The sequence below is a fragment of the Oreochromis aureus genome, linkage group 3, assembly GCF_013358895.1.
Source record: "Oreochromis aureus strain Israel breed Guangdong linkage group 3, ZZ_aureus, whole genome shotgun sequence".
Classification (NCBI taxonomy): domain Eukaryota; kingdom Metazoa; phylum Chordata; class Actinopteri; order Cichliformes; family Cichlidae; genus Oreochromis; species Oreochromis aureus.
The window spans coordinates 25,670,101-25,698,026 of record NC_052944.1 but is presented as its reverse complement, the minus strand read 5'-3'; the positions used below and the strand labels follow the sequence as shown (position 1 = coordinate 25,698,026).

At 39.3% G+C, this 27,926-nt stretch overlaps 4 protein-coding genes and 1 long non-coding RNA gene across 5 annotated transcripts in view; 4 read left to right on the top strand and 1 right to left on the bottom strand.

Moving 5' to 3' along the window:
• LOC116311487 (basement membrane-specific heparan sulfate proteoglycan core protein-like) overlaps positions 1-27,926 on the top strand; it is a 681,374-nt gene that overhangs the window by 210,589 nt on the left and 442,859 nt on the right. The gene's annotated exons all lie outside the window — the stretch shown is intronic.
• The window catches only part of LOC120439050 (immunoglobulin superfamily member 1-like), a 265,608-nt gene that overhangs the window by 25,244 nt on the left and 212,438 nt on the right, over positions 1-27,926 (top strand). The window lies entirely within an intron of this gene.
• Positions 41-17,331, top strand: LOC120439053 (Fc receptor-like protein 4). Its single transcript, XM_039609738.1, has 7 exons — positions 41-102; positions 221-244; positions 6,313-6,579; positions 10,212-10,478; positions 10,569-10,841; positions 16,652-16,885; positions 16,979-17,331. The coding sequence occupies exons 1-7, from the start codon at positions 66-68 to the stop codon at positions 17,314-17,316; spliced, it is 1,440 nt and encodes a 479-aa protein (XP_039465672.1). The 5' UTR covers positions 41-65; the 3' UTR covers positions 17,317-17,331.
• LOC120439070 lies at positions 18,117-18,667 on the bottom strand. The gene is made up of 3 exons (XR_005612356.1): positions 18,541-18,667; positions 18,379-18,467; positions 18,117-18,298 (listed from the first exon to the last, which is right to left on the bottom strand). It is a non-coding gene; the product is annotated as an uncharacterized LOC120439070 (long non-coding RNA).
• LOC120439059 (low affinity immunoglobulin gamma Fc region receptor II-like) lies at positions 18,847-27,488 on the top strand. The gene is made up of 10 exons (XM_039609749.1): positions 18,847-19,171; positions 20,057-20,311; positions 21,613-21,861; positions 22,203-22,322; positions 22,482-22,497; positions 22,577-22,668; positions 23,117-23,164; positions 23,286-23,348; positions 25,853-25,892; positions 25,999-27,488. Exons 2-9 carry the CDS (start codon positions 20,206-20,208, stop codon positions 25,876-25,878), a joined length of 720 nt encoding a protein of 239 aa, XP_039465683.1. The 5' UTR covers positions 18,847-19,171; positions 20,057-20,205; the 3' UTR covers positions 25,879-25,892; positions 25,999-27,488.

Sequence of the window (27,926 nt, the reverse complement as noted above, 5' to 3'; positions counted from 1 at the left end):
TTCTCTTTTTTCTTCATCTTCTTTGTTCAAAGTAAAACTCTTTGTGCAGCAGGCTGGATGTGACAATGGGGCAATCTTTGCTCTGCACGATGGGCTTTTTCTGTAAGTACACATCTGACATTGTTAGAATGACACTGACTCATTAACAGAAGCCTTACTTTATATTTATTTGGATTTCTCAGTTGTATAATGTCTAATGAGCTTTTCTTTATTATTTTAGTGCTCAGCACTGGAAATCTTGAAGGTAAGAAATTTTCTCTTCCAGTCCATATATGCAGCTGTTATTTCTAACCATTCTAACAGATCACATGACTGATTCACTAGAAGAATGGTTTAGAAGTTCCTCCCATCTAACATTCAGCACCTGGTACAGCCGACTGCAGCAGCTGTAGTGCAGATTATCTGAGATTAGCTTGTGCTTCTGTGTGCTGCCTACTTTAGAGTACTTTGTTGGATTAGCTCTTAAAGCTCTTAAAATCCTCATTAAAAGCATGATGCCCACAGGGAGAATTCTGCTAGGTTAATGTGATCCAGAGTCCTCCCTGAATATTTTAATGAGTCTTATTTAGAGCTACAGTGGTCCTTCGCTATAACATGGTTCACCTTTCGTGGCCTCGCTGTTTCATTTTTTGTGCAATTTTCAATGGTTTTTTTTTTTTTTTTTTACAGCACATTGTGTTCTGCGTCCTGATTGGCTGTAGAACATTGTCAATCAATCTTGTGCGGTGTCTCCTGCACAGTACAGAATGCGTTCAGCTTGTCAAATTTACATAAATCTTCGATCGCTAGCAGTGTGACTCTGAAGTGCTGCACTGTATGTTTGTAAGTTTTCTCCCCAACAAACACAACAATGTCGATGAAATGTTTTGCACCTGCGGGTGCCTCTGGTTTCATTTTGTAATACTGGACTTACTTTGCTACAAAGGTTTGAACTTTGAGAGAGTTTAAACAAGAGAGAAAAGTGTGAAAATGTTCATGTCTGTCTGAGAAAAGTGTATAAAGTGTGTAGTGAAGGGTTTTACAGCCTTCAAACATCTATAATATTTTTAAAAGATAAAGTTGGCTACTTCGCGGACCTATCGCGGGTTATTTTTGGAATCTAACTCCCGCGATAAACGAGGGACCACTGTACAGTTATTGATTATTTTAGCTATGAAGCACTGTATTGATTTTTCAAGTCAAGTCAAGTCAAGTGGTTTTATTGTCATTCCAACCATGTTCTGTGGTACAGATAACGAGACAACGTTCCTCCAAGATCATGATGCTACATATGACATATGACAGACAATCAACACAGGACTACATAAAGTGCAAGTGTGCAAAAATTGCAAAACAAAGACATGCAAAACCAGACAGAACAGAATGATACAGTCAAGAAAATGGACAAGAAATACTTACTACACTATAATAATGTGCATTAATAAATATTCAAAAGGTAAATTATATTGCCAGAAGTATTTACTCATCCATCCCAATCATTGAATTCACATTAATACTTGTGGCTCTTCCATGGCCACAGGTGTATAAAATCAGGCACCTATGCATGCAGACTGCTTCTACAAACATTTGTGAAAGAATGAGTCGCTCCCAGGAGCTCAGAGAATTCCAGCGTGGCACCTTGATAGGATGTTACCTGTACAACAAGTCCAACTAAATATTTCACAGTCAGTTGTTAGTGGTATTATAACAAAGTGGAAGTGACTGGGAACGACAGCAAGTCAGTCATGAAGTGGTAGGCTAAGCAAAATCACACAGTAGAAAGGTGGAGACCTCTGCACATATAAGTATCCACTAACCCCTCTGAGTCTCTCACTACAGACCTCCGAACTTCATGTGGCCTTCAATTAGCTTAAGAACAGTGCGTAGAGAGCTTTGTGAATGCTGCATCCAAGTCCTACATCACCAAGTGCAATGCAAAGTGTCAGATTCAGTGGTGTCAAGCACACTGCATCTCTAGAGCAGTGGAAATGTTTTCTGTGGTGTAACGAATCACACTTCTCTATCTGGCAATCTGATAACGACTCTGGGTTTGGCAGCTTCCAGGGTAACAGCACTTTTCTGACTGCACTGTGCCAAGTGCAAAGTTTGGTGGTGGAGGGGGGATTATGGTGTGGGGCTGTTTCTCAGGAGTTGGGCTCGGCCCATTAGTTTCAGTGTAAGGAACTATTGTTGCTTCACCATACCGAGACATTTTGGACAATTTCATGTTGTTGGCTGCAATGAAGAAAAGCGAGCACATCAACATTCTGAAGTTTGCTGCTGAAAACAGATGTTATGATGGTGCAGAATAATAATTCAGTGTCCAACCTAACAGCCTCAGTTAAGTGGCTCAGAGTTATATTGTACATTTTATGGGCACATGAAGACACATCCCTGCCTGCTGCAACTATCACTAGAAAGTGTGAAGGTTTGTTTTTCTTCACGTTGGAGCTTTTTGATCAGGTGATTTGTTGAAGAGCTCCACCCGAGGTTTTTTATGGTGATTACAGTAAGAGATGCTGCTGTAACAGCGCCGCCTCTTTGCTCTTTGCGATGTGTTAGTGTAGACAGACTCCATTACACTAAACTGTGCCAGCGTCATTGTCCCTGCTGTTGTTGTGTTATCAGTCTTTTACTTTAAATTGCAGGCTGGCCAGGCTTAATGTCTGGCGTGATGTGCTGTGTGTCTCAGTGTCCTCTGGAAATACCTCTAAGAGCTGTCAAATTTAGAAATGAATAAGGCTTCACACACATATTGGTAACAAATGAGAGAAACTACACAAAGTACCAGCTTTATTTCTTTGAGACTGTCATGGTCATTGGGTTCTGTTTCTTTGATTTTTGGATTTCTGGTTTTCTTTGTAGCAGTATGTGGGTTTTATTCACTGTGACATCACTGAGGCTTTGATAGCCTCTTAGTTTCTCTTCCCTGTATCTGTTATTTTGATGGTTTCTTTCATGCCTCATGTATAAATAGTCCTGCTGTGTCTTTTCTTGGCTTTGTCAAACCATCTGTTGTGTCCTTGTGTTTTGCTGCTGTTTCTCTACATTTTCAGACTGATCAGTTGTCAGAGCTCACTTTTATTTAACTTATTTTCTTACTGCATTTGAGTTCATACCTCTGCACTCCACTCATTTATACAGTGACACATATTGTGACATACGTCTACTGGAAGAATCAAAACAAAATACCTTTTTCTGTCATTTGGTGTTTTAATGACAGTAGCTTAGTTTTTACTGTAGCAAAATATTTGTTTGTGTGTCTCAATCTGTGTGGAGATTTGTGTGTGTGGTAAATGTGTAGACATATATAAGCATCCATTTTTATTAATGGATGAAAAGTCTTCAAGTTTTGTTTGAAGCACTGAAAATACAGACAAACGATTAGTTAACACTCACCAGATTTTCGGTTAGTGACACGCCCTTTGTCGCACTTCTCCTGTGGCACATCTGCAGATGTGTGTGGAGAGTTGTCTGTAAGTGAAGGGTTCAGTAACCCTGAGCTCAGGCTCACAGTCAGAACAGATCACCAGGTGGCATATTTATGTGACTTTACGATGCATTCCAGATATCTTGGATCTTTGATTGATGCCAATGACATCACTAGCATGTTCCAGAAAAAGCTGGAAAAAAAGGTGGTTCCTAGCAAAACATGGCCATTTTGGCATCATTATCATTACAGTACAATATGTGTGTTTTGTGTGCTTAAAAACAGAGCCTGATCAGTGCTCTGCATTGCACTTATTTAGAAAGTCATAAATACACAACTGTGCAGTACAGATTCACTGCTGCCATCTTTGATTGTTAACTCAGTGTGTGTCAGGCTGCTCTGACTTTCTGAGTGGAAAATCCAAGTTCCAGATTCAAACTCCAACAAGGAACTTGGAAATTCAAACTTCTTCAGGAACAGGACTTGTGAGCTCAGAGAAACCTCATCTGAAAAGAAATCCACTCTCTTAGCTGAGAGAATGAGATCAGTTTCTCTGATGGAAGCATTTACACCTTCAATTCAATTCAATTTTATTTATATAGCACCAAATCACAACAGCAGTCGCATCAAGGCGCTTTATGTTGTACACTAGATACAGAGAAAAACCCAACAATCATATGACCCCCTATGAGCAAGCACTTTGGCAACAGTGGGAAGGAAAAACTCCCTTTTAACAGGAAGAAACCTCCGGCAGAACCAGGCTCAGGGAGGGGCGGGGCCATCTGCTGCGACCGGTTGGGGTGAAAGAAGGAAAACAGGATAAAGACATGCTGTGGAAGAGAGACAGAGATTAATAACAGATATGATTCGATGCAGAGAGGTCTATTAACACATAGTGAGTGAGAAAGGTGACTGGAAAGGAAAAACTCAAAGCATCATGGGAATAGACGTAGGTCTATTGCAGCATAACTAAGGGAGGATTCAGGGTCACCTGATCCAGCCCTAACTATATGCTTTAGCAAAAAGGAAAGTTTTAAGCCTAATCTTGAAAGTAGAGATAGTGTCTGTCTCCTGAATCCAAACTGGAAGTTGGTTCCACAGAAGAGGGGCCTGAAAACTGAAGGCTCTCCCTCCCATTCTACTTTTAAATACTCTAGGAACAACAAGTAGGCCTGCAGTGCGAGAGCGAAGTGCTCTAATAGGGTGATATGGTACTACAAGGTCATTAAGATAAGATGGGGCCTGATTATTTAAGACCTTGTATGTGAGGAGCAGGATTTTGAATTCAATTCTGGATTTAACAGGAAGCCAATGAAGGGAAGCCAAAACAGGAGAAATATGTTCTCTCTTTCTAGTCCCTGTCAGTACTCTTGCTGGAGGCTTTTCAGGGAGGTTTTAGGACATCCTGATAATAATGAATTACAGTAGTCCAGCCTGGAAGTAATAAATGCATGAACTAGTTTTTCAGCGTCACTCTGAGACAGGATATTTCTAATTTTAGAGATGCTGCCAAATGGACGAAAGCAGTCTTACATATTTAAGAGGAAGGAGAAGAAACATATTTATTTACAACTGAAAGGGATTCAGTCACCATTCAAGAAACAGACGAATTCAACCATCTTTATAAGAATTAAAAATGGGGTTTCTTTGAATTATGAGGAAATGCTTAAATGTTTAAATGTTCAGCATTTACAACACTAAACCTCCAAATTAGTTACTGAACTAAATGAGCTCGATACGTCCTCTCACCTTCATTTATCCTCACAGACACAGAGGAGATCACGGTGCTGTTTTATATTTTTACTGTGGTTTATTTTTAAATATGTGGAATTTGTTTTTCTTCTTACTAAAAATGTCCACTTCTGTGATAGATATTTTAATCACTCAATAAATGATTGAAATTAGCTTTAGTGTTCAGTTCTACTCAGTTTTACAGATTCATTTCTGAACAATACCCACCCATCCATCCGTCCTCTTCCGCTTATCCCAGTTCAAGGTTGCAGCGGGGCTAGGGCCTCATAGATTGAGAGGCAGGGTACAACCTGGACAGGCTGCCAGTCTGTCGCAGGGCCAGAACAGACAGATAGAGAGACAACCACAAACACTTAAGGGTAATTCAGATTCACCAATTAACCTAACCACACTAACTGCATATCTCTGGACTGTGGGAGGAAAGCAGAGTGTTGGGAGAGAATCCACGCAGACAAAGAGAGAACGTGCAACTCCACACAGAGAGGCTCTGGCCACATGGTTGGGCAACCAAGGGCAACAGTGGTAACCGCCATGCTGAGCTTTCTGTAAAACTGAGCTTCGAAAAATGCTTGTTTTTTTTGTTTGTTTGTTTTTTTTGCTTTGGCGGTGTAGTTTTGACTTTGGTGCCACATGAACACTTTCACCATTTATGAATTAATAATCACTTCATGAGAGCAGAGCAGCCTCCAGCTTTGAATCCATCACTGGAGGTTTAACAGCACTGTTAGCAAACAATAGCTGACTGACAACTCTGGATTATATGTTTAGAAATGTTTAAATATGCAAATGTGAAGATGTAGAAATAAGTAAATAGTGGGATATTTGATTACAAAATGTCTTTATACAATTTAAAATCTGAGAAACTGAGGTTGTTTACATGATATTGTGTGTTTATGTGTTGATGTTCAGTCTCACAGTTTACATTTGTACACAGCTGGTGGTTTTCACTCTCAGATTCTAAATGTCAGCAAATTACCTAGTTTAATGTATTTAATAAAAAGAAAACATTTTATTGTTGATTTGAAATCAACTTGTCACTTCGATGCAAAAATATGATTACAATTAACAAAAGCAATCAAATCCAGGATAGCTTAATAATAATGTTATACTCCTATAAGTGTGCTAATGTGATTTTCCTTAAATTTGAACAGTTGGTCCTAAGCCCACTGTGTTACTGAAACCATCCTGGACTCAGATATACAGCGGTGAGACGGTCACTGTCAGATGTGAGATTCAGGGAGGTGAAGGAGCTCAGTGGACTTATGAATGGAGACGAGGCCAGAAAAACATACGTTCAGCATCCAGAGAATACACAATGAACAGAACTACTGAGTCTGATGGTGGAGGATACAGCTGTCGGGGCAGAAAGGGCTCTTCCTGGACAGAGTGGAGTGATATCACCACATTGACTGTATTATGTAAGTTGGACATATTTCTCTCATTTTAATATATATTGCACAATGTTTTATCCACAAATACATTAAAATAATTTCAACAATACTGTCCTTTTTTTGTGTAGTTTAGTCACAAAAGTAGTGTGAAGCGTTTTAATGTTGTTATAAACAGTGTTGGTCAAGTTACTTAAAAGTAATAAGTTACTAATTAGTAAGTTTGTAATTAGTTAGTTCAAAAACATGATACACAAACTGAATACATAGTAAAGCAATAGATCTTTCAGCCCAATTCTATTTTTTATGCATAATCAATCATATAAAATTGAATCAAATGAAAAGCCTCTTTTAAAAATAGTTTTATTAGTTTTAGCCTTTGAATTTTATGCACATTGTATTAAGCAAAAATTTAATTATATGCAACTGTCTTTGACTTGAAGAAATTGTTTAACATTTAAACCTATTTTCTGCATATTCCAGCATATAAAATAAAATAAACTTTTGTGTTTACACTTGCTCTTTCACATAGATGCAAGTAAAACACAGCAAAAAATAAATAAAATCAAAGATTCAGCTGCACTAAGTCCTGTCGCATCTTAAAACCACCTGTTTTACCTGTTTAGCAGGAGTGGGGCCGGTGGAGCTTTGCCCGGTGCTGTAGCAGTCATGTCAGTGGGGAGATCCGGGGCTTTTTCTGTGAATTTCACATCCCTGTGGCAGCGTGCTCGGTGCTTGCTCAGATTTTAAGCTTAATTTTATTGTAAGTACTTCCAAGCTTTCAATGCTACATGGTCGTACTCTGCCCCTCACTCCATGTTATCCATTGTTGATCTACACACGCCTTTGCTGCCACGGATGTCTATTATAGAAGATTAACTAGAATTAATTTGTTTAAACTGGACAAAAATAATGTAATCAGCACATAAGACAACTCTGCATTCTTCCAGTTCAACTGTGATTCCGTAGAATTGTTAGTGTAAATTGTTTGCTATTACAAGAGGTTCAATTGTGATTGTAAACTGAAGTGGAAAGAGAAAATACCCTTGGGTTTCCAGTAAATTTCAATGTTGAGGTGTCCATCCTCCTCAGTGTGCTGTGATGGAGGACGAGGAAATGACAAACTATTATCATTTGTACGTTCCCTGGTGAACTTTGTTTCTGTCCATTGAGTGGATGTGAGCAGTGAAGGCTTCTACTTACTGGGTTTTGACTTTGACTCTGGGGTCATCCACATATCTGTGCCAGTTTCTGAGTAGAACTTCACCTTTGTGGACCTTTGGAAATCCATATATACAGGTTATACCATCCCCTGGATTAATTCAGTGGTCAATTCCATTTTCTCCCCTTTCAAATGTTTGTAGGCAACTGATGACTTCCTTTTTGTAGTTGCTTGTGGGGTCTATCCTTCAGACTTCATAAGTATTGCTGTCACTGAGGAGTGTGATAGCTTTGCGCAGATAATTAGTTCAGACCACCAGTGCACCTCCCTCTGCTGGCTGAAAGTTGGTGATGTTTTGGTCTTTTTGGGGGATGTGACAGCCTTCTTTTCTTGAACTGAAAGGTTGGATAGAGGAATTCTTACACTGTAGAAGGAAGCTGAAACCATCCTGATTTCCTCTGCTTCAGGTTGTGTTAGTTTATTCATCCTTGTTGCTGTTTCTTTAAGGGCTGTGATGAAAGCTAATATGGGCAGTTGTTGTGATGAGGAAAAATTGAGCCCTTTGGCTAGCACATCTTTTACAGGTTCATCTAGGTCCCTATCTAAGGAGATCTTCACCCACTTAAACTGCCTGTCTTTGTGGTCTCTTCCTGTTCTTGTACAAGCAGTTCTCAGAGTGGTAAGTTTTGGTTTGTAGCATTTAGAACTTCCAAATATAAGCACAATATAAGCAAAATTGAATTGATTTTTGAAAATCACAGCACGCTAGTGGTGGACCTGCTAATTCAGTCTACACAGTGCTGGGCAGTGAGCACAGGGCTGCTGCAGTGATCATCCAGTTCCTCCTTGCACAAAGGAGTAGATACTGGTCGTGACGAAGGGTAAGGACCTTCTACAGCGATGAATGTGTGTCTTTGTGCAATTTTAATTTGTTTCTGCACATGTGTGTGTGGCTAGGCCTGGATCTAGGGATGGCTGATCCTTGGCTGTGGGACATGGTTGTGGAGTGTGTGTGTGTGTTGGGGGGGGGGGCAGTCTCTTGTTACAGATGCAGCAGTTGTAGACTCAGTTTGTTTTACATCTGCTCTGTCCTCTATGAACCTTTTCTCACTTTCTGTTCCTTTTCTTTTTCTTTTCCTTCTCTTTATGTCGTTATCGCTTCTCTTTTTTACTACCTCTGTCAGCTCCAGCATATTTAAAGCAATTCATAAAACAAAAGAAAAAAAATGTGTTTGGAACAACAAAGGAACAAAACTAAAACTGCCGGACGGGACCTGAAAGCCTGTGCATGTAATGCCTTATTATACCAGTAGTGACAAACACCACAGCTAAATGCAAAACTAAGGGAGAAAAAACAGTCAGAAAAGATGAAGCTGGGAAATTTTAGTGGCCTCCACCTTAAAATCAATCCTGTTTGAGGGTTATCTCATTGTTGCTGCTTTAGTGCACCTGCTGTTAATTTCATTAAAGCTGTAAGGCAATTAACAACCTCTTCTTCAACCGACCAGGAATGTAATTGACTTGATGTTATACTCTGCCTTTAATTCTTTGTGAGGCTGCTTTGTGGATAAATTGTATGTGTTTAATTCTATAGTTCTTTATAGTAGTCTCTAAAGCCATTATTCATTTTATGGGAACTATAAAATGTTTCCATTTCCATTATACGCACCATTGCAACACTTTCATAGAACTTTTGTTGCAGTCTCAATAGACTGGCAGGAGCTTTACAGACATATCTTTTGCATACTCTGCACACAAAGTCACAAGTTGTTTACTTACCTCATACACAATATGTGCGTTGTAATGTTTTTCAAAATATAATTTTAAAGTTAAAACCACAACTAAATATTTGGTCCCTGGTTTTTTGCTCTGAATGTTTGAATACTTTTTGCATGTAACTGTTGGTAACTGTGACAGACAGCTTAACGTGAAAGAACAAGTTTAATGTCAACTTAGTCATTAACAGAGAGTATTTCCTTACCAAAAATAAGTCACACAACAATTAACCTGATATAATAATATTTAGCAGCTTCACTGAAGTTTCAGGCATTCCAGACAGCTGGAGCTTTATATTATTTTACTTTCCATATGTGAATGAAAAGTAGATTTATTTTATTAAGGCTTGAACACACCTGGTCACTGTAATGACAATTGTTGTGTTATTGAACATATGATATTAAAAAAAACACATAAAGTCTATGGCTCAAAAATAAGTTGGGAAGAATTGTTCTTGTCTTTTTGAGATGGGAACCTGGCTTTATCCATAAACCATGCATCTGGTTTTATTTACAGGGACACCCACTCTTTATCATTTACATATTTCTCAGGCTTCAAATTACTTATTTGAACTGTGCATACATGTAATTAATTGTAAATCCTATGTATATATATATATATATATATATATACACACACACATTTGCACATTTCTGTCTTGGTTCTTTAAATTGTTCTGATTCACTCATTTACTTTTATGTTGTTGTTCTAAACTGAACTGCAGCAAAACCAAAGGCTGAACTGAGACACGATAACACAGCTGTTCCAGTAGGGGGCAGTGTGGCCCTGACCTGCTCTGTCAACACATCATCATCATCATCTGGATGGAAATACTACTGGTACAGATATGAGAACGATTATACTACATCACTGGATGCAGGTTTTCTATCAAATGGAGAAATCAGTGTCTCTGAGAAAGGACTCTACTGGTGCAGAGGAGGAAGAGGAGAACCAGTTTACTACACAGAGGACAGCGAGACAGTCATGATTAGTGAGTTTAACTTCCCACAAAGCACTACTGATGGTATTTGCACCTTTTGACTTTTGTGTGATTCAATTGTACTTCCTTGAACATTAACAGTGTCAAACAGGCCTGTTGTGACTCTGTATCCAAACTGGTCTGAGATAAACAGAGGAGAGACGATCACTGTCAGATGTGAGATCCATGGAGGAGACACTGAGTGGGATTATGAGTGGGAAACAAACAGCATCAGAAAACCTCCAAATCAAAATGAATACAGGATTAGATCTGCTTCATCATCCAACAGTGGAAACTATCGCTGTAAGGGCAGAATGAAAAGTTCACAGTTTGAAATAACAAGATGGAGTGATACCATCACACTGAATGTATCATGTAAGTTGGAGATGTTTCGCCGAGATTATATGTTTGATCAAAATCAGTGAAAACACTTGTTTTTTTTACAATTTTGTAGCTGTTTCTTTTGTGCTGCTTAGTAATATATTTTATTACCTTTCTGACAACAAACACGTAAAAAGCAGTTTTTTATTCACATTTAAGAGAACAAAACATATCAGAGTAACTTCTCTGCTGTGCAGCTCTAATACATGAAGTGCAGAACAAATGCTGAACCTGTTTCAGCTGCTCCACCACATCCACTCAGAACAAAAGTTATATTTTCTCTTCTGTTTTTGTATTATTATCGTTTTATTACGACATGTTGCAAAAACATATGATGCAGTTACTTCAGTTGTTTTTAGCATGTTATCTGTTTTTAAATTAATCTTAGAGGTTTCAGGTTTTAGTTAAAGAGTCTGCTCTCATGAGAAACACAAACTGCATCTTTTTCACTTAATGAACTCTGAACTGCAGACGACAATATGGTCTCATTTTATTGGACGCTGGTCTGTGCTGCTATGTTATTATTTCAGTTTAATGATATTAGTTATAAGACTCACACTCTACTGAAGGATTTTGATTTTATCACAGAAATGATCTGAACCAAATTAATAAATGTGGAGCTCATTAATGTCAGATCTTTTTTTCCTGCAAATGTAGAAAAGTTAATTTCCACAAATCTTTTGATTTGTTAGGATTTGCATAACTTAAAGTATCAGAAGTGTTTGTTTCCTTCTCGGGTCATCTTCTTGTAGAACTGTAGACATTTACATATAACTGGGACCAGAGTCTTTGTTCACACCAGCAGTTTATAACTAGCAGCCCTAAAATAACAGACCACAGATCAGGGTGAACTTTGAACTTGTTTGTGGGAAACAGAAGACACGGAAATATACAAACAGTTGACATTAATTTATGAATCCAAAAACCAGAATAAAATAAATAAAAGTCAAACAACAATATAAATAAATATCTCTTTCTGTCCAGTTCAGGTTAGTTTGAACTCTTATCTGTTGTCACGAACCGGACCATACAGTCATGACAAAGAAAACCCCAGACATGGTTAGGAATGTATTCCAAGCTGCTTTATTCTTTTAAAACAAATTAAACAGAAAAGAAAGCCTACTGTCAAAAACAAACAGTAGTGTATGTAATCAGTAGTGATGGCCCGCGTGAAGCTGACGCTCCGGAGCGTGTGTCGAAAAAAACAACACACTGGTTCAGAATCACTGTGTCGAGGCTTGCTTCGTTTGGCAAAAGTCACGTGACCAGTGACGTCCGAAGCTTCATTACGCACGTAACTGCTTCGGTACCTGATTCAAATGGATGTAAGGAAGTGAATCATTCACGGGATTTGTGGAGTGTGTTGATGGTGACAGATAGCGAAGTACCTGGAGGCAAGACCTCACAGCAGAGGCATGCGCCATAATGTGTTGTATGTTATTATATGTATTTTCCATCTATTTTATTTACCAACATCAAGAAATGACAGGCAAAGAAATACCACACCATGGTGCATGTTTACATAAGAACGGTTTATTGATTAAATCTATCCATTAGACTAATGATGGCCCGCTTGAAGCTGGCGCTCCGGTGCGTACCCAAAAAACAACACACTGTAGTGATGTTCGATTCGTGAACGAATCACTTTACTGACTCGTGAATCATGATTCACAAGCGCAACTGACTCACTGACTCATCCCTGTTGCTGTTAGCAAACTAATTCCATTAGTAGAAATATATCTAGCTTATAATTAAAATTGTGGGGAAAAAAACAACAGCCAGTTTCCTAACAAAAACATTTCTGCTCTGAACTGGAAGAAAAAACCCTGAGTAGAAGCTCACAGCAAGACAATAGCTCCTCGGTTCACAGTAGCATCGTTCAGCTAGCATGCTAACAGCACATTTGAGTTACTCACCCCCTCCCTTGCTGTGCTGAATCATAGCATAAGCGAATCACTCAGGACTCACTAACCCCCTCCCTCCTGGCTCACAGCTCAAATGAGTTGAACGAATCACTGACTCACTCACCCCCTCCCTTCCTGTTACAAATCACTCACAAACTGTGTCCCAAAACGTCGGCTGCATCCTCCGGAGGCCGCATTTGAAGGCCGATTACGTCACAGCCAGGCGACGAAGGCTGTCCCAATTCGTCGACTCCTTCAAATGCGGCCGACAAATGCGTCCTTCATTTCCCGAATTTGAAGGATGGGTCGGTGTGTCCTTCGTGGGCCCACCATATCCCAGAATTCATAGCGCTGCCCAGCCAAATTTCAGCTGCCAACAATGGCGGCCGCTACTAAGTTTTAAAATTACTCTTATTAATCTTTCTGGGTCACAAAATAAACTTTTAACATATTTTCAGGCGAGAAAGTAGCTGTGTAAACTTCAAATATCTGCTTGTCTGTGAAGGTTCTCAGTCATCCAGGTCATCGTAGTCAAAGGAGTTTGCGAAGAAAAGCGTCTGGACTTCTTTAAGTTGCTTGAAGACGTTTCACCTCTCATCCGAGAAGCTTTTTCAGTTCTAAGGTCAAATGGCCGAGAGTCCCAGATTTAAACCCAGTGGGAGTATCCCCCCAAAGAGGGATAAAGGACCCCCTGGTGATCCTCTAATCACATGAGCCAAGGTGTGAAAGCGGGTGTGGGACCTAATCAGCCAGGGTTTCGGGTGAGCTCATTGTGAAACCTGGCCCCACCCTATCATGTGATTTCCTGAGGTCAGATGGCCCAGGATGTGAGTGGGCATTAAGGCGTCTGGGGAGGGAACTCAAAACTGGATTATAGATGGCAGACTGTTGATGTCGTAAACCACCGTCTCTGTTCAAAGATGGTCGCTCACAGTGGACATAGATGGCCTCTTTCACTCCTCTTTCAAACCATCTGTCCTCTCTGTCCAAAATGTGAACATTGGCATCCTCGAAAGAGTGACCTTTATCCTTAAGATGCAGATGGACTGCTGAGTCTTGTGCTGTATGAGCTCACCCGAAACCCTGGCTGATACTATACGTAAATTACATTGCTACACATTTTAGAAAATCATTTTGTTTATTGTTTTTAGGTGATATTCTGCAGGACCCATAAGACCGCATACATGCATATCTACCAACTTGCAGTGTAGTTTCTGCACTCCTCAGCCTCTTCTGTTCCATGCGAGAGGGTTTTCTCTAGGGCAGGAGAAATTATTTCTAAGAAAAGAAACAGACTCGGCCAGCGCACAGTAAAACTAATCCTCTTTTTAAATGAAAATAACAAAAGGGCTACCTTACATAGATCATGTTTTTACTTTGCAAGTTCATGGTTAGGGGTGGGTTTTGATTATAGCTTTTCTGATTACAATCCATTCTAAATTGAATAAAGTGAAAATCCTGAGTCGATTTGTAAATTAAACGTTATTTTGCCTGAAACGCCAGCATCTCAGGTTAAACCCCACAAAATTTCATCAAACACCAAACAGCTAAAACATACAAACGTAAACACAGAGCGCAGACCCGACGCGTCAGAATCCAATTTTGATGTGTCGGCGGGTCCGCGCTGTTTATCTTTTTTTTCCGCTGGCTTCTGCAGCTGCAGGTTTCATAACTCTCTGTTTACAGCTCTAATTAAGTCTCACAAGTGTCACCTTTCTTTTAATAGATACAAAAATATGGATATATACTGAGAAATGATCAGAATTGTAATATTTCTGACTGTCTGAGGCAAAACTTTCCAGATTCCAATCAAATTGAATCGGATCCTGTGTCGAATCAAAATGATTCTACAAATCAGTGACGATACCCAGCCGTACTCAGCCCCGTAAGCATTTTCCCTTTCCAGTTCACAATCAATCCTACCCCTAGGTCAAAAATATGTATAGGACAATTGGCCTAATCTAATATTTTGTATGAACATACCTGTCCAGCTGTCCAGTGATTAAATGCACAAGTAGATGGAGGCAGGACTTCACAGCAGGAGCATACTCCAGTGTGCTGTACATTATCATATGTATATTATATATATTGCTCACTTATTGTATTTACCAACATCAAGGAGTCATAAGCAAAGAAAGGCCACACCATGGTGCCTGTTTACATAAGGAAAGTTTATTGATCAAAATGTATTAAGCAAATAAGCATTACAATTTTTTCAGCCCCCCAGTCGAGGAAAAAAAATTATATGTTCAAAGCAACACAACGGTGGCCCAATATCAGAGAGAACTCCACTCTGTGGAGTGAGCAGTGATAATTAAGCAGTCCGTTTTATTTTGCAGATTCAAGCTGCTCTTCATAATTTTCGCCACCAGATGTCACTGGAGAGGACTGTGTTGAAAAGCTTCGAGTAATGAACCGTTTTTCAATACAAGCTTCACTGGTTCAGAAAGCTTCATTTGGCCATCACTATTTAATAGTGTCAAAAGCAAAAACCAAAACAAACGCAGCCAAAGTCCAACCTGGTGTCTCAGAGCCAACCCAAACTATGCACTAAAGGCTTTTTATATAGAGTCCTGGCACACTGGCCAGTGTCACTGATTGTAAACAGGGACTCTGCCTCTCCAATGCCTGCAAACAAGACACAGATGAGCCAAAAGGAAGGCAGGGTGCAGTGGGCCGTCACTAGTTAACCTGTGTTAGCTCCTTTAGGGTTAACCGGATTTCTTTCAGCTGCTCTTCAAACTCTGATCAATATGAGTCGACTCACTTCACTCACTAGACCTGCAGAGTGGCTGGTTAGGAATAATTAGTAACACAGTGAGTTACCAGTACAACACCAACACAATGGATGGAATTACAACACTGAAAGCACAAAATCAGCTGTCCACAGATTTACAGAGAAAACCTTTCACAGTCTGGTGTGGAATCAGTTCTTGGATTAAGTCCTCTGTGTGTCGCAGTAACAGAGATTATGGTGGAGTCCTACCACAGTTCAGAAGTGTGAGTCAGTTTCCTGATCACTGGATAAGTTGATCCATCAGGAACAGAAGATTTTAGTGGAAGTTCAGATCTTCTAGGCGTGGATCACCATCAAGGTTCAACAGTCTCAGGTTTCAGCACCAAGATCTGTACTTGGCTAATAAACCTGATCTGTTGTGCAACACAAACACTGGAGTCTTATTCCAGCATTCCTAACAGCTCAGCTGGAAATCACATCCAAAATGCTCCCTGTAATGGCAGCAGTGAGGTTTCAACATCAGATTTAGTAAAGAACAAGCACATAGCATGCTAACTGACACCAAAGAAAACCAACTGACTCACCAAATCCTCATTCAAACTCCTTCAAACAGATTTTATCCACAAGAACTGAAGTTGGACACCATCACTGTCAAAGACTGGAAATAAAAATGCATCTGTTCACAACTTGCTCTGTTGTTGAATCTCTTCCCCTCACTCAGGTTTCTCCTGCTCGCTGTGATTACACTGATTGGCTGTCACTGATAAAGGAACAATATACCAAAAACAAAAATACAAAATAACACAAATGAAATTATAACTGCTCACATTCATTTAGGAACAATTCTCAAATGTGCAAAATACAATCAGATAATGTTAACCTGGGTTACTTTCTCATTATGGATCAAAAAACTCAGTCATACTTCAAATTAATTATTTGAACTGTCCACGTATGTAATTAACTGTAAATTCTGAAAAGTCAATATAAAACAAAATCACTGTGCTGATCAAAAGAGTATTTTAGTGTATTTGTCTCATTTTTTTTATTGCTTCACCATTAAGGTTTTGTGATATTTGATAATTTACATATTTCCATCCAGTTCTTTAAATTGTTCTGATTCAGTCATTTTTACTTTTATGTTCTTGTTCTAAACTGAACTGCAGCGAAACCAAAGGCTGAACTGAGAGCTGATAACACAGCTGTTCCAGTAGGGGGCAGTGTGACACTGAACTGCTCATCATCATCTGGATGGAAATACTACTGGTACAGAGATGGGAAATCTTATGAAGCTTTGACAAATGGACAAATCAGTGTCTCAGAGGGAGGACTCTACAGCTGCATAGGAGGAAGAGGAGAACCAGTTTACTACACAGAGGACAGTGAGACAGTCAGGATTGGTGAGTTTAAATGTAACTTTCAACAATGCACTACATCTGATGGTATTTGCACCTTTTGTCTTTCACGTGTTTTTATTGTACTTTCTTGAACAGTAACAGTTTCAAACAGGCCTGTTGTGACTCTGTATCCAAACTGGTCTGAGATATACAGAGGAGAGACGATCACTGTCAGATGTGAGATCCATGGAGGAGACACTGAGTGGGATTATGAGTGGGAAACAAACAGCACCATAAAACCTCCAAAACAAAATGAATACAGGATTAGATCTGCTTCATCATCCAACAGTGGAAACTATCGCTGTAAGGGCAGAATGAAAAGTTCACAGCATAAAACAACAGAGTGGAGTGATTCAGTCACACTGACAGTAAGTCATATTTGCTTTAAGCTGTTTGAACACTTTGTAAAATGTGTTTCTGTTCATATTGACTGAGATTATTATTCTTTGTGTGACCAAGTGGTCGGCGGGGTTATAAAAGAAATAATAAAATGACAACGCCACCTGAGGGGGAATTCTAGCCCCCAGGAAATATAAACTTTAAAAATGAAATGTAATTAAAACAACATTTGCACAGGTTCAGGGATGCACACTGAGGCCGACTCAAATATTAACAATTTTATTTATTAATGTAAAATAAAAACAAAACAACAATGACAGCGCACTGAATGTCTAAAACGGTGTCCCAAATTACAATAAAAAAAAAAAAAAAAAATATAAACACAACTGGGACTTACCAGCAGCGGTGGACCAAAAGAAAACCACACAAAAAAAAAAAAAAAAAAAAAAACCCACTATAGTCTATTCACCTGGTGCTGTACAACAAAGGAAGTGTGGAAAACGACCCGCCACCTAAGGTCCCACGGCCGCTGGTAGATCCTCAGTAAGCTGAAATAGAAGCACAAGACATACACATAAAAAGGGTAAAAACATGGGACATAAAACAGGCTCTCTATACTAAAAAGAAATTAAAAGAAAAACGGAGGTCTGCAATAAAATACACCCACATACACACCACAGAGCACAGATTGGAAGTACTTGTACTCTGTGAGCCAGCCCACAGCTGGTGCTGGTTCCGATTGTCCGTAGCCCCACTCAGTCCCGCGCAACTCTCCACAACTAAGAGAAAAGGGAGAGGCAGTACCAGTCTTATAACACCAGCCCAATATGCAGCTGAGGATCGCCCCGACCAGCCGCGAAAGCTGGAATGAAATTATAGTCCAAAAGGGGCTTAGCGTGAAACCCAAAACCCCCAGGGGCGAGGCGAGACAAGCAGCAGGAACAAAATTGGACAGCCAACAGATCGGAACACAAGATAAAACAAGGCAAGACAAGACAGCAGAAGAGCAGGCGCCCGACTCTCTACGTAACCAAAGCAGGCGGTTGGTCCCCGAGAGGGCACGGCAGCAATCAAACCCTACAAATAAGAAAAAAGGCAAAACTAACCTTAATCTTCTTTAATTTACAAAACTAGCAGCTATAAAGTAAGCGGCTTACCCCAGAACTTGGAGGCGCTGTACTGCACGGCGGATGCACTCACGCGTCTCCTCACCACGGCTGGAGCAAAGGAAAGAAAAACAGCCGCGCTGTAGCGGGCCGCAAAAATATGACTAATAGTTACCGACTTTGAGAAAAATCAGAGGTCAGAAGGAGGCCTACCTGTAGCAGTCACACGATCCGATCGTAAAATTAACCGATAGGCCAGCATTTACTGCTGTGTCGCACCAGAAGCTCGGGAGGAATGATCCAACAAGAAAAACCGGCTTCCCTTTATACAGGTAAACACCACCCTGTAATCAATATACAGGTGGGTTCCTAATTAACGTAGTTGCGCAGCGAGAGCGAGCGCAGGAGAGAGCGAGCGCGAGCAGTAGAGTGAGCGAGAGAGAAAAGAAAGGAGAGTAGCCCATCCGGCTACATTTGTATAAACTGAGCTCACTGTTCAGAGACTGTACTACATGTTCACTGAGAGAAAATCTTTGTTGAACAGATAAACCCCGTCCTGTCCTCACTGTGTCTCCATCATGGCTGAGTCCTGGAGCCTCAGTAACTCTGAACTGTCAGGTTGAACATCCGTCTGCAGGATGGAGCTTCTACTGGTATAAAGCTGTTCCTGATCTATCAGAGAAATCCTCCAGTTATGAGCTGCTACCTGATGGCAGTGGGACTGCACAGGACTCCTACATCATTCATGGACAGACACACACAGCAGGATATGTGTGCAGAGCTGGAAGAGGAGACCCAGAGTATCACACTGATCACAGTCAACCAAAGTTTGTCTGGTCTGCAGGTCAGTTTGTTTCTCTCTAATAAATTATGTCATCACTTTAAGTCACCATTATTTTTCTTGCAGCAACATACTGATATTGAAATCTGATGTCCAATTTCAATTAAACTGCATTAAATTTTTATATTTAAGTTTCCTCAAGAAGGATTAAATTGAATCCCATCCTTTCTCACTACATTCAAGTAAACTGAACGTCAGTCAGACACTTCTGTTGTTATTCAAATTCCTCCTTGTTTGTTTCTCACAGAGTTAAACAAGGATGAATTTTTTCTCCAGCTCTTTTTAATCTTCATGTTGATGATTTGAAATTCTGTAAATCTGGCAGGATTCATGTGAAGCACATTATGTACACAGCTGATCCCGTGGTCTTTAGTCCTAGTAGCGCTGGTCTCCAGCAGCTCCTTCACAGCTCCTTCTCCTTTTGGTGTGGAGAATGATATCAGACATGATGCCCGTAAAAGTGCTGTCATGAGTTGTAGAAGCAAAGAACAAACATTAAAGATCTACTGATGTTAAACTGTCTGATAATGATCTGACTGTTTGTAATAAGGTCACAAATGTTAGACATCTTATTACACGACAGATGATGAAGATATTTGCTTGTGCAACAACAAACATGCACACTGTGGACAAACTGTAGGAAAGCAAGTTTACAGAAACTTCTAATGTAGCTTCTAATGATGCTGTGAGATTATTACTGAGAGACCCAGATGGTTCAGTGAAATCCTCCTACCTGCAGGAGTCACAACAATTAAATCTGTATTAACAAATCTCATTCATAGATGTATTTGCAGTTATGGTGGGTTTAGCAAGAACTAATATTTTCACTGTGATATTTTGAATGCTAACATCTGTGAGCTTTGTCTCTTCACTGCATGTTGTTTCCAGATGTTCATTCAGCAGCGTCTCTCACAGTGAGTCCTGACAGAGTGCAACACTTCACCTCTGACTCTGTCTCACTGACCTGTGAGGGAAAATCCACTGAGTGGAGAGTGAGGAAGTTCTCTGAGGATGGCTGACTCTCTAAATGTTGGAGAATGACTGGATCCAAATGTGACATCACCACATTAGTGTCATATGGAGTGTACTGGTGTGAGTCTGGATCAGGAGAGTTCAGCAGTGCAGTCAACATCACTGTACAGAGTATGTTATTATACATTTACTAATTGGATCTGAACAATTTAGACGTCACATGAACATTTACATTTATTTATTTATATTTTCTTTTTGAAAGAAAACACTCAAATGTCAACATCTCTGTCGGCAAAGTGTTATTTGTAATGATCATCATGTATAAAGGTGCAGTTGTATCAAAAATTATGCTGTGTTTGAGTTCAGAGCCAGTCAGGGACTTCAGAGCAGCAAACTTTCTTTACTTTACTTGCACTGTGCACAGCTCCACATCTCACTACTACAGTAAAAACAGTGAGACTCATACAGCAGTTTTTAAATATGCAAGATCAAATCTTCATCATAAAAAACATATCTGTAATTCATTCTTGTTATTATGTATCATAACCTTTTACATTTTAATGAAAAGAAAACAGAAGTGTTGGTGTTTGGACCTAGTGAGTCCTCCTCTGCTCATTTGGGACCCCTGGAAGTTTATTTTAAACTTGTTATTTGGTTTTAAGTTGGATAGTGATTTTAAATTGGACAGCCAAATTAGAGCAGTGCTGAAGTCCAGTTTTTTTTTTTATCATTTAAAGCAAAATCTTTTCTTTCTAGGCAGCGCTTTGAAACAGTGATCCATGCTTTTATTTCTTCTACTGTAACTCACTTCATGTGGGGGTCATTCATTCTTTGCTCTCACGTCTGCAGCTGGTTCAAAATGCTGCTGCATGACTGTTAACACAAACTTATTAAAGAGATTATATAACCCCTGTGCTGGCCTCTCTGCACTGGCTGCCTGTGTCTTTTAGAGTTCATTTTAAAATTCTTATGTTTGTTTTTAAATGCTTTCACAATCTCGCCCCGCCTTACATCGCTGAGCTTCTTCATCCCTACACACCCTGTCAGTCTCTTAGGTCAGCTGACCACCTGCTCCTGGAAGTACCAAAATCCAGGAGGAAGCTCTTTCTATCGTTGCTCCTAAATTATCGAATAACTTGCCCTTAAATGTTATTTTAGGCCCCTTCACTGTCCACTTTTTTAAACGTCTTAAAGCCCATTTTTGTTCTTTGGCTTTTGACCTCAGTGAGACTTAGTTTCTCTCGTAATTAAATTAGTTATTAACCAACTAATTAATTATTTCACCTTTTTCTTTTATTTGGCTTTTATTTATGTCTTACGTAATTTTATTATTTGGTTCCAATGTACAGTACCTGTACAGTAGCTGTGGTTGTTTTAAAGTCCTTTATAAATAAAGATGATGATGATCAACTTTTTCTAAAAGTGTGCACCAGCTGATGTGACTGAAACAATTGTGTGTGATTGTTTCACAGATGATGGTAATGTTCCTATCCTGGTGAGTCCTGTTCATCCTGTGACTGAGGGAGCTTCTGTTAGTCTGAGCTGCAGTTCAAGAAGACCAAATATACTTTCCAATGTGTTTTTCTATCACAATGACAAACTTATTCAAAATGATACCCGAGGGGAGCTGAACATCTCTGCAGTGTCAAAGTCTGATGAAGGTTTCTACAAGTGTCAGTACTCAGGAAGAGAGTCAGCACAGAGCTGGATGTCAGTTAAAGGTGAGCAGGATCAAAACATTTGATGGATTTTTATAAATGAGTTTGATGACTAAGAAATAACATCATATTGTCTCTTTTAAGTTTTGAAGCCACCTGGGTCTATTTTGTGAGAACTGTCAGAAAATTATGTTTTGTAATATCAAATTTAATATTAATATTGTATTATATTGTTTATATAATAAAAAAATATAATATTCACTACAAACTTCTTATTGTACAAATAAAACAACTGAATACATAGAAACTATGATACTGTTCCCTTAAAAGTAAATAATCACAGAGTGAGCTGCCTTGGCAGAGGTTTGTGCTCTCAGACTTCTTGTTATTGTTTGTTGTTACAGTAACTGTGTCAGGAGCTGACAGCTCTTCATCTCCTGTGTGGTTGATGGTTGGACTGGTTTGTGGAGTCTCTCTCATTATTATTCTCCTGCTCTTGTTGTATCGCTGCAGACAGTCCAAGTGTAAGAGCCTCTTCTTTTCATGCTGTATTAGAGAGTTTATTTACTACATACACTTTAATTATTCACACATATACATGTATTCTGATCTCATGACACTAAATATCAGTGGAACAATTTATACATGACAAACATGTGTAATAACATTTGTCTCTTTCACAGATTCCTGCTTCACCAGGTTGGTAAAATACTTTTTATTATTATTTTAAACAAACATCAGTTACTTTTGAGTTTATTGTGTTTATTTCATGTTTTAGGTCGATCCAGTCTGAGAGTCACAGTCCGGGCTCCTCCACAAATCATGGAGTCAACCAGAATGAAACTCATGTGTACGGCTCTCTTCAACATGGTCAGTATTTAAACTGATCTTTATTATCATTATTAATATTGACTTTTAGTGGGGATAGGCTAATTGATCAATCTAAATTGCCCACAGGTGTGAATGCGGGAGTGAATGTGAGTGCGAATGGTTGTCTGTCTCTGTGTGTTAGCCCTGCGACAGACTGGCGACCTGTCCAGGGTGTAGCCTACCTCTCACCCTATGACAGCTGATATAGACTCCAGCGCCCCTGAAAAGGATAAGCGGAAGTGAATGGATGGATGGATATTAACTTTTATTAAACCTCCATTCACACGAACATTTATTAGGTTCAGTTTGTGTTCAGCAGCTTTTCAAAGAACATTTAAAGATCTTACAGTCCTGGTTTTGACTCACACAGTGTTTCTGTTGTTGCTCTGATCTTTAGTGTAACTGTAATAAAATGATTAATGTGAGCCTGGCTTGTTTTTTTCTTTAGGTACTGCTGACATCTATGAATCAGTCACACAAGTGACAAACAGAAATGGTACAGTATATGTGCTGGAAAGCACAGAGCAGTTAGAGATGAAACTTGTTTTTGATTTAATGAATCTAATTTCATGTGAAATGTTTTTACAATCCTGTAACTAAAAATATGAACATTTCAGGTTCAGATGAATATGATGACGTCACCTCCTCTCTTATTGAGTTTAAAGATCTTAGAACTAAGAGTGAGTACACCAAAGTTAAATTTATAAAAAGAAAACCTGGTTTAGAAAGTTTTTTTGATTAGGAAGAAATACATTTTGGGGGTTTTTATTAATGTAAGTTTGGTCTGGCAGCACTTTTCTCATGTTAGAAAACACAGACATTTATTCAAATTTATTATTTTAGTCTTTTCATCTTTTTAAATCTCTGTATTTAGTGAGATGGCAAAAACAATTAAACACCAAGCAAATGAAGAATAAAAACATATATTCATCATTATTTGCAAGCTACATGTTTACTGTGCAAGCCAAAGTAATCTATTATAGGCACTATTAGCATAACAACACATTACAGTTATCTCAAAGTGCCACTGCATTAAGAACCAATTATTGGTCTGAACCAAAGCCAAGTGGATAATGAAGTTGTATTTTACTCTAATTACTTCCTTCAATATTATACATGTGAACTTGTCAATTCAACATTTCTGATTGAACTGAACAAAGCCTGAGCTTACAGTACCTTGAAAAAGTATTCATACCTGTTGAATTTCTACACATTTTGCCTCCTGGTTTTTAATGAGATTTTCTGTGATAGACAAATACAATGTAGCACATAATTATGAAGTGGTATGAAAATGATACATGATTTTCAAAATTTTAAACAAATAAAAATCTGAAAAGTGTGGCATGCATTTGTTTTCAGCCGCCTGTACTCTGATATCCCTAAATAAAATCCAGTGCATTCAATTACCTTCACAAGTCACCTAATTAGATAATAGAGTTTGTGTCATTATAAATTTACCTGCTCTGTGAAGGCCTCAGTGGTTTGTTAGAGAACATTAGTGAACAAACAGCATCATGAAGACCAAAGAACTCACCAGACAGGTCAGGGATAAAGTTGTACATAAGTTTAAAGCAGGGTTAGGTAATAAAAAAATATCCCAAGCTTTGAACATCTCAAGGAGCATTGTTCAAACCATCATCCAAAAATGGAAAAAGCATGCGGCAAATGCAAACCTATCAAGACATGGCCGTCCACCTAAACTGACAGACTGAGTAAGGAGAGCACTGGTCAGAGAAGCTTCCAAGAGGCCCATGGTCACTCTGGAAGAGCTGCAGAAATCCACAGCTCAGGTGGGAGAGTCTGTCCACAGGACAACTTTCAGTCTCGTACTCCACAAATCTGACCTATATGGAAGAGTGGCAAGAAGAAAACCATTTTTGACAGAAAGACGAAAAAATTCTGGTTTGCAGTTTGCCAGGAGGACACAGCAAACATGTGGAAGAAGGTGCTCTGGTCAGACGAGACCAAAGTTGGACTTTTTCACATAAATGCAAAAAGCTACATATGGCAGAAAAGTAACACCCCTCATCATCCTGAACACACCATCCCCACTTTGAAACATGGTGGTGGTAGCATCATGCTGTGGGGATGCTTTTCTTCAGCAGGGACAGGAAAGGTGGGTGGAGCTAAATACAGGGCAATGCTGGATGAAAACCAGTCAGAGGCTGCAAAGGACTTGAGACTGGGAAGGAGATTCACCTTCTAGCAAGACAGTGACCTAAACATGCAGCGAGAGCTACAATGGAATGGTTTAGATCAGGGGTGGCCAACTCCAGGCTTTAAGAGCCGGTGTCCTGGAGGTTTTTGATGTGACCTTGATCCAAAACAGGTGATTTAAATGGCTAAATTACCTCTTCAAGATGTCTTGAAATTCTCCAGAGGCCTGGCAATGAACTAATCATTTGATTCAGGTGTGCTGACCCAGGGTGATATCTAAAACCTTCAGGACACCAGCCTACCCCTGGTGTAGGTTAAAGAATATTCTTGTGTTAGAATGGCCCAGTCAAAGTCCAGACCTAAATCTCATTGAGCATCTGTGGCAAGACTTGAAAGTTGCTGTTCACAGATGCTCTCCATCCAGTCTGGCTGAGCTTGAGCCATTTTGCAACAAATAATTGGCAAACATTTCAGTCTGTAGATGTGCAAAGCTGGCAAAGACATGCTCCGAAAGACTTGCAGCTGTAAATGCAGCGAAAGGTGGCTCTACAAAGTATAGACACAGGGGTGCTGAAAACAAATCCATGCCACACTTTTCAGATCTTTATTTACTTAAAATTTTGAAAACCATGTATCATTTTCATACCACTTCACAGTTATGCACTATTTGTGTTGGTCTATCACAGAACATCCCAATAAAAACATTTAAGTTTGTGGTTGTAAGGTGACAAAATGTGTAAAAGTTCAATGCGGATGAATACTTTTCCAAGTCACTGTCAGTCAGTTTCATTTAGTCGAGCAACAGCATCACCGTACAAAACACACGATTGTTTCAAGTATCCCAGGTGAGGTATTGATGATTTTTTACAGATACAGAAGAAGATAGAGAAGTGTTTCAGCTTCACATGTTTTGCAAAAAAAAAAAAAAAAAATCTTTACAACAGAACAAATTACAAATGATAAGTTATGTGTCTGAGGCCAGATATTTACATGAAAGTAAAACCAGATGATTTCCTCCTCCACACAGATACAGAGTCTGTCTGCACCTTCTAAACAAAGCCTGAAAGGTACAGTTAATGTTTCACACCTTCTGTAAAGACTCAAACACACCAAACTTCACTTTGCAGCAAGGGGAGACAATGCTTTATAATAAACTTTATTGTTCTCCAACAGGAAGCCACAGGTGGGACAGGCATGAGGGGCAGCCAGTGACCCCTCACACACGTCCTTATGCTGATATCCAGGCAGGTTCTCAGTGTTTGTAGCTGCTGATTTATGCAGCAAACATTTCCACAGTCCTCTGCGGCAGATTATAGAAACACTTCTTTTCTCAGCTCACGACAGCAGATCTACAGCTGGGACACTGTTAAGTGGTTCTACATGAAAAATAGTTAAATATTAACTCAAACATGTTCTTGTATGTAAAACAGGTTCAAATGACAAATGCACGAAATTATATTTGTCCTTTAAAGTGGACATGAGACACCACATAAAGGCTAGTTTACATCATGGAGCCCTGCTCTCAAAAACCAACTCAGATGTAACTGTCTGTGAGTGTTTAAACTTAAAGTTCATAAAACATTTGAAACAGACTATCTTTCTGGTCACCTGTCAAACTGTTGCTGATGTTTCCAGAGCAGCTTTTCTTCTGCTCAGATTAAAAACTTTCAGTCATTTTTGTTTTGTTGATTTGCCGAATTGTTGCTCAGTTGTTGAGAGTCAATTGTTTTCTGTTCTGTTGCCAAACTGTCTGTCAGTTTCATATAAACATTAATTTGCTCTTGTTCAGTTGCCAAGTTGTTGCTCATTTTCTTTGAGTCAAAGTCCATCTCAGTTGACAGGTTGCTTTGTAATTTTTAAAAAAAATTGCTCCTCTGTTGAGTTTCCAAACTGTCTTTTAGAATAATTTATTCTCAGTTTTCTGCTCAAACTTTGTCTCAGATGTCTGATTTTCTCCTCTTCTGTTCAGAGTCACTCAATTTCTGCTCAGTTGTCTAAAGTCAAGACTGTCTCTCTGTCCTCTGTTGTCTTTATTCTGTTTTCTTCTGTCCAGATGTCAAACTCCTTTAATTTCTGAGACCTTCATCTCTGCTTACTGATCAAACTCCGCCTCAGTTTTCTTACATTGCTCCTTAGTTTATTTTTTTTTTTTTTTAGTTTTTAACGTGCTGCTGTTTGCTGAGAAAAACTTTCTATGCCTGTTTTGATTTTTCCAGAATAAATCTTCCTCTGTTTAGTTTTTTTCTATTCATTTGTCCAGACTCACACTTATTTTGCTCTAAGAAATAAGAACACAATGATCGGGGCTGTGTGAGCTACCACCTTATAATTGCTTTTTGTCACCGACCTCTCAGCTAAACCTGTGTGGAGTCATTCTATAATAACAACTAGGGCTGCCACGATTAGTCGACTATCAAAATTGTCGATGACTAATTTAATAGTCAACGCAATTTAAGAGTGTAATAACACACTGAAACAGAAGATGACAGCAATGCATCTACAAGGATGCTAGCTGCCATTAAACACCAAAGAAGAAGAAGCAGTCTCCGGTATCATAGCTGTGTCCGGAGACCGCATTTATATGTCGATTACGTTACAGCGACACAACAAAGGCTGTCCAAATTCGAAGACTCCTTCAAATTTGGCCGAAAAAAGCGTCCTCCTTTCCCCCAGATTTGAAGGATGGGTCGGGTGTATCCTTTGTGGCCCAGCCTATCCCAGAATTCATAGCGTGGCCCAGCCAATTCCAGGGTCCAACAATAGCGGCAGCTACTTAGTTTTAATTTTACTCTTTCTGGGTCAGAAAATAAGTTTATAAGATATTTTCAGGTGAGAATGTAGCTGTGTAAACTTCAAATATCTGCTCGATTTATCAAGACATCACATATTTGCAAAAGTGCTCCGATGTTTTCGGAGAAGTCTGTTACCCACCAGCTTGATAGCTGACTGGGAGGTCGAGGCTCACTAGAGCCGGCGAGAACCGCGAACTCCCGGCACACCGTTTTCAAACCCCTGCAGTCTTTCGCTACTCAGGTTAAACATGATATATAAGTCACTTAGATAACTTACAAATGTTATTGTTTGGCTTTTTTCAGTGTTTT

What these genes read in the sequence shown, in the direction of transcription:
- LOC120439059 (XM_039609749.1), top strand. Translation starts at nt 20,206, where the DNA reads ATGACTGGATCCAAATGTGACATCACCACATTAGTGTCATATGGAGTG. An exon ending in GTACGGCTCTCTTCAACATG is followed by an intron (nt 22,669 to 23,116) that starts GTCAGTATTTAA and finishes TTTTTTCTTTAG; the next exon opens with GTACTGCTGACATCTATGAA. An exon ending in TAAAGATCTTAGAACTAAGA is followed by an intron (nt 23,349 to 25,852) that starts GTGAGTACACCA and finishes TCCTCCACACAG; the next exon opens with ATACAGAGTCTGTCTGCACC.
- LOC120439053 (XM_039609738.1), top strand. Translation starts at nt 66, where the DNA reads ATGGGGCAATCTTTGCTCTGCACGATGGGCTTTTTCT. An exon ending in CAGCACTGGAAATCTTGAAG is followed by an intron (nt 245 to 6,312) that starts GTAAGAAATTTT and finishes AAATTTGAACAG; the next exon opens with TTGGTCCTAAGCCCACTGTG. An exon ending in CACCACATTGACTGTATTAT is followed by an intron (nt 6,580 to 10,211) that starts GTAAGTTGGACA and finishes ACTGAACTGCAG; the next exon opens with CAAAACCAAAGGCTGAACTG.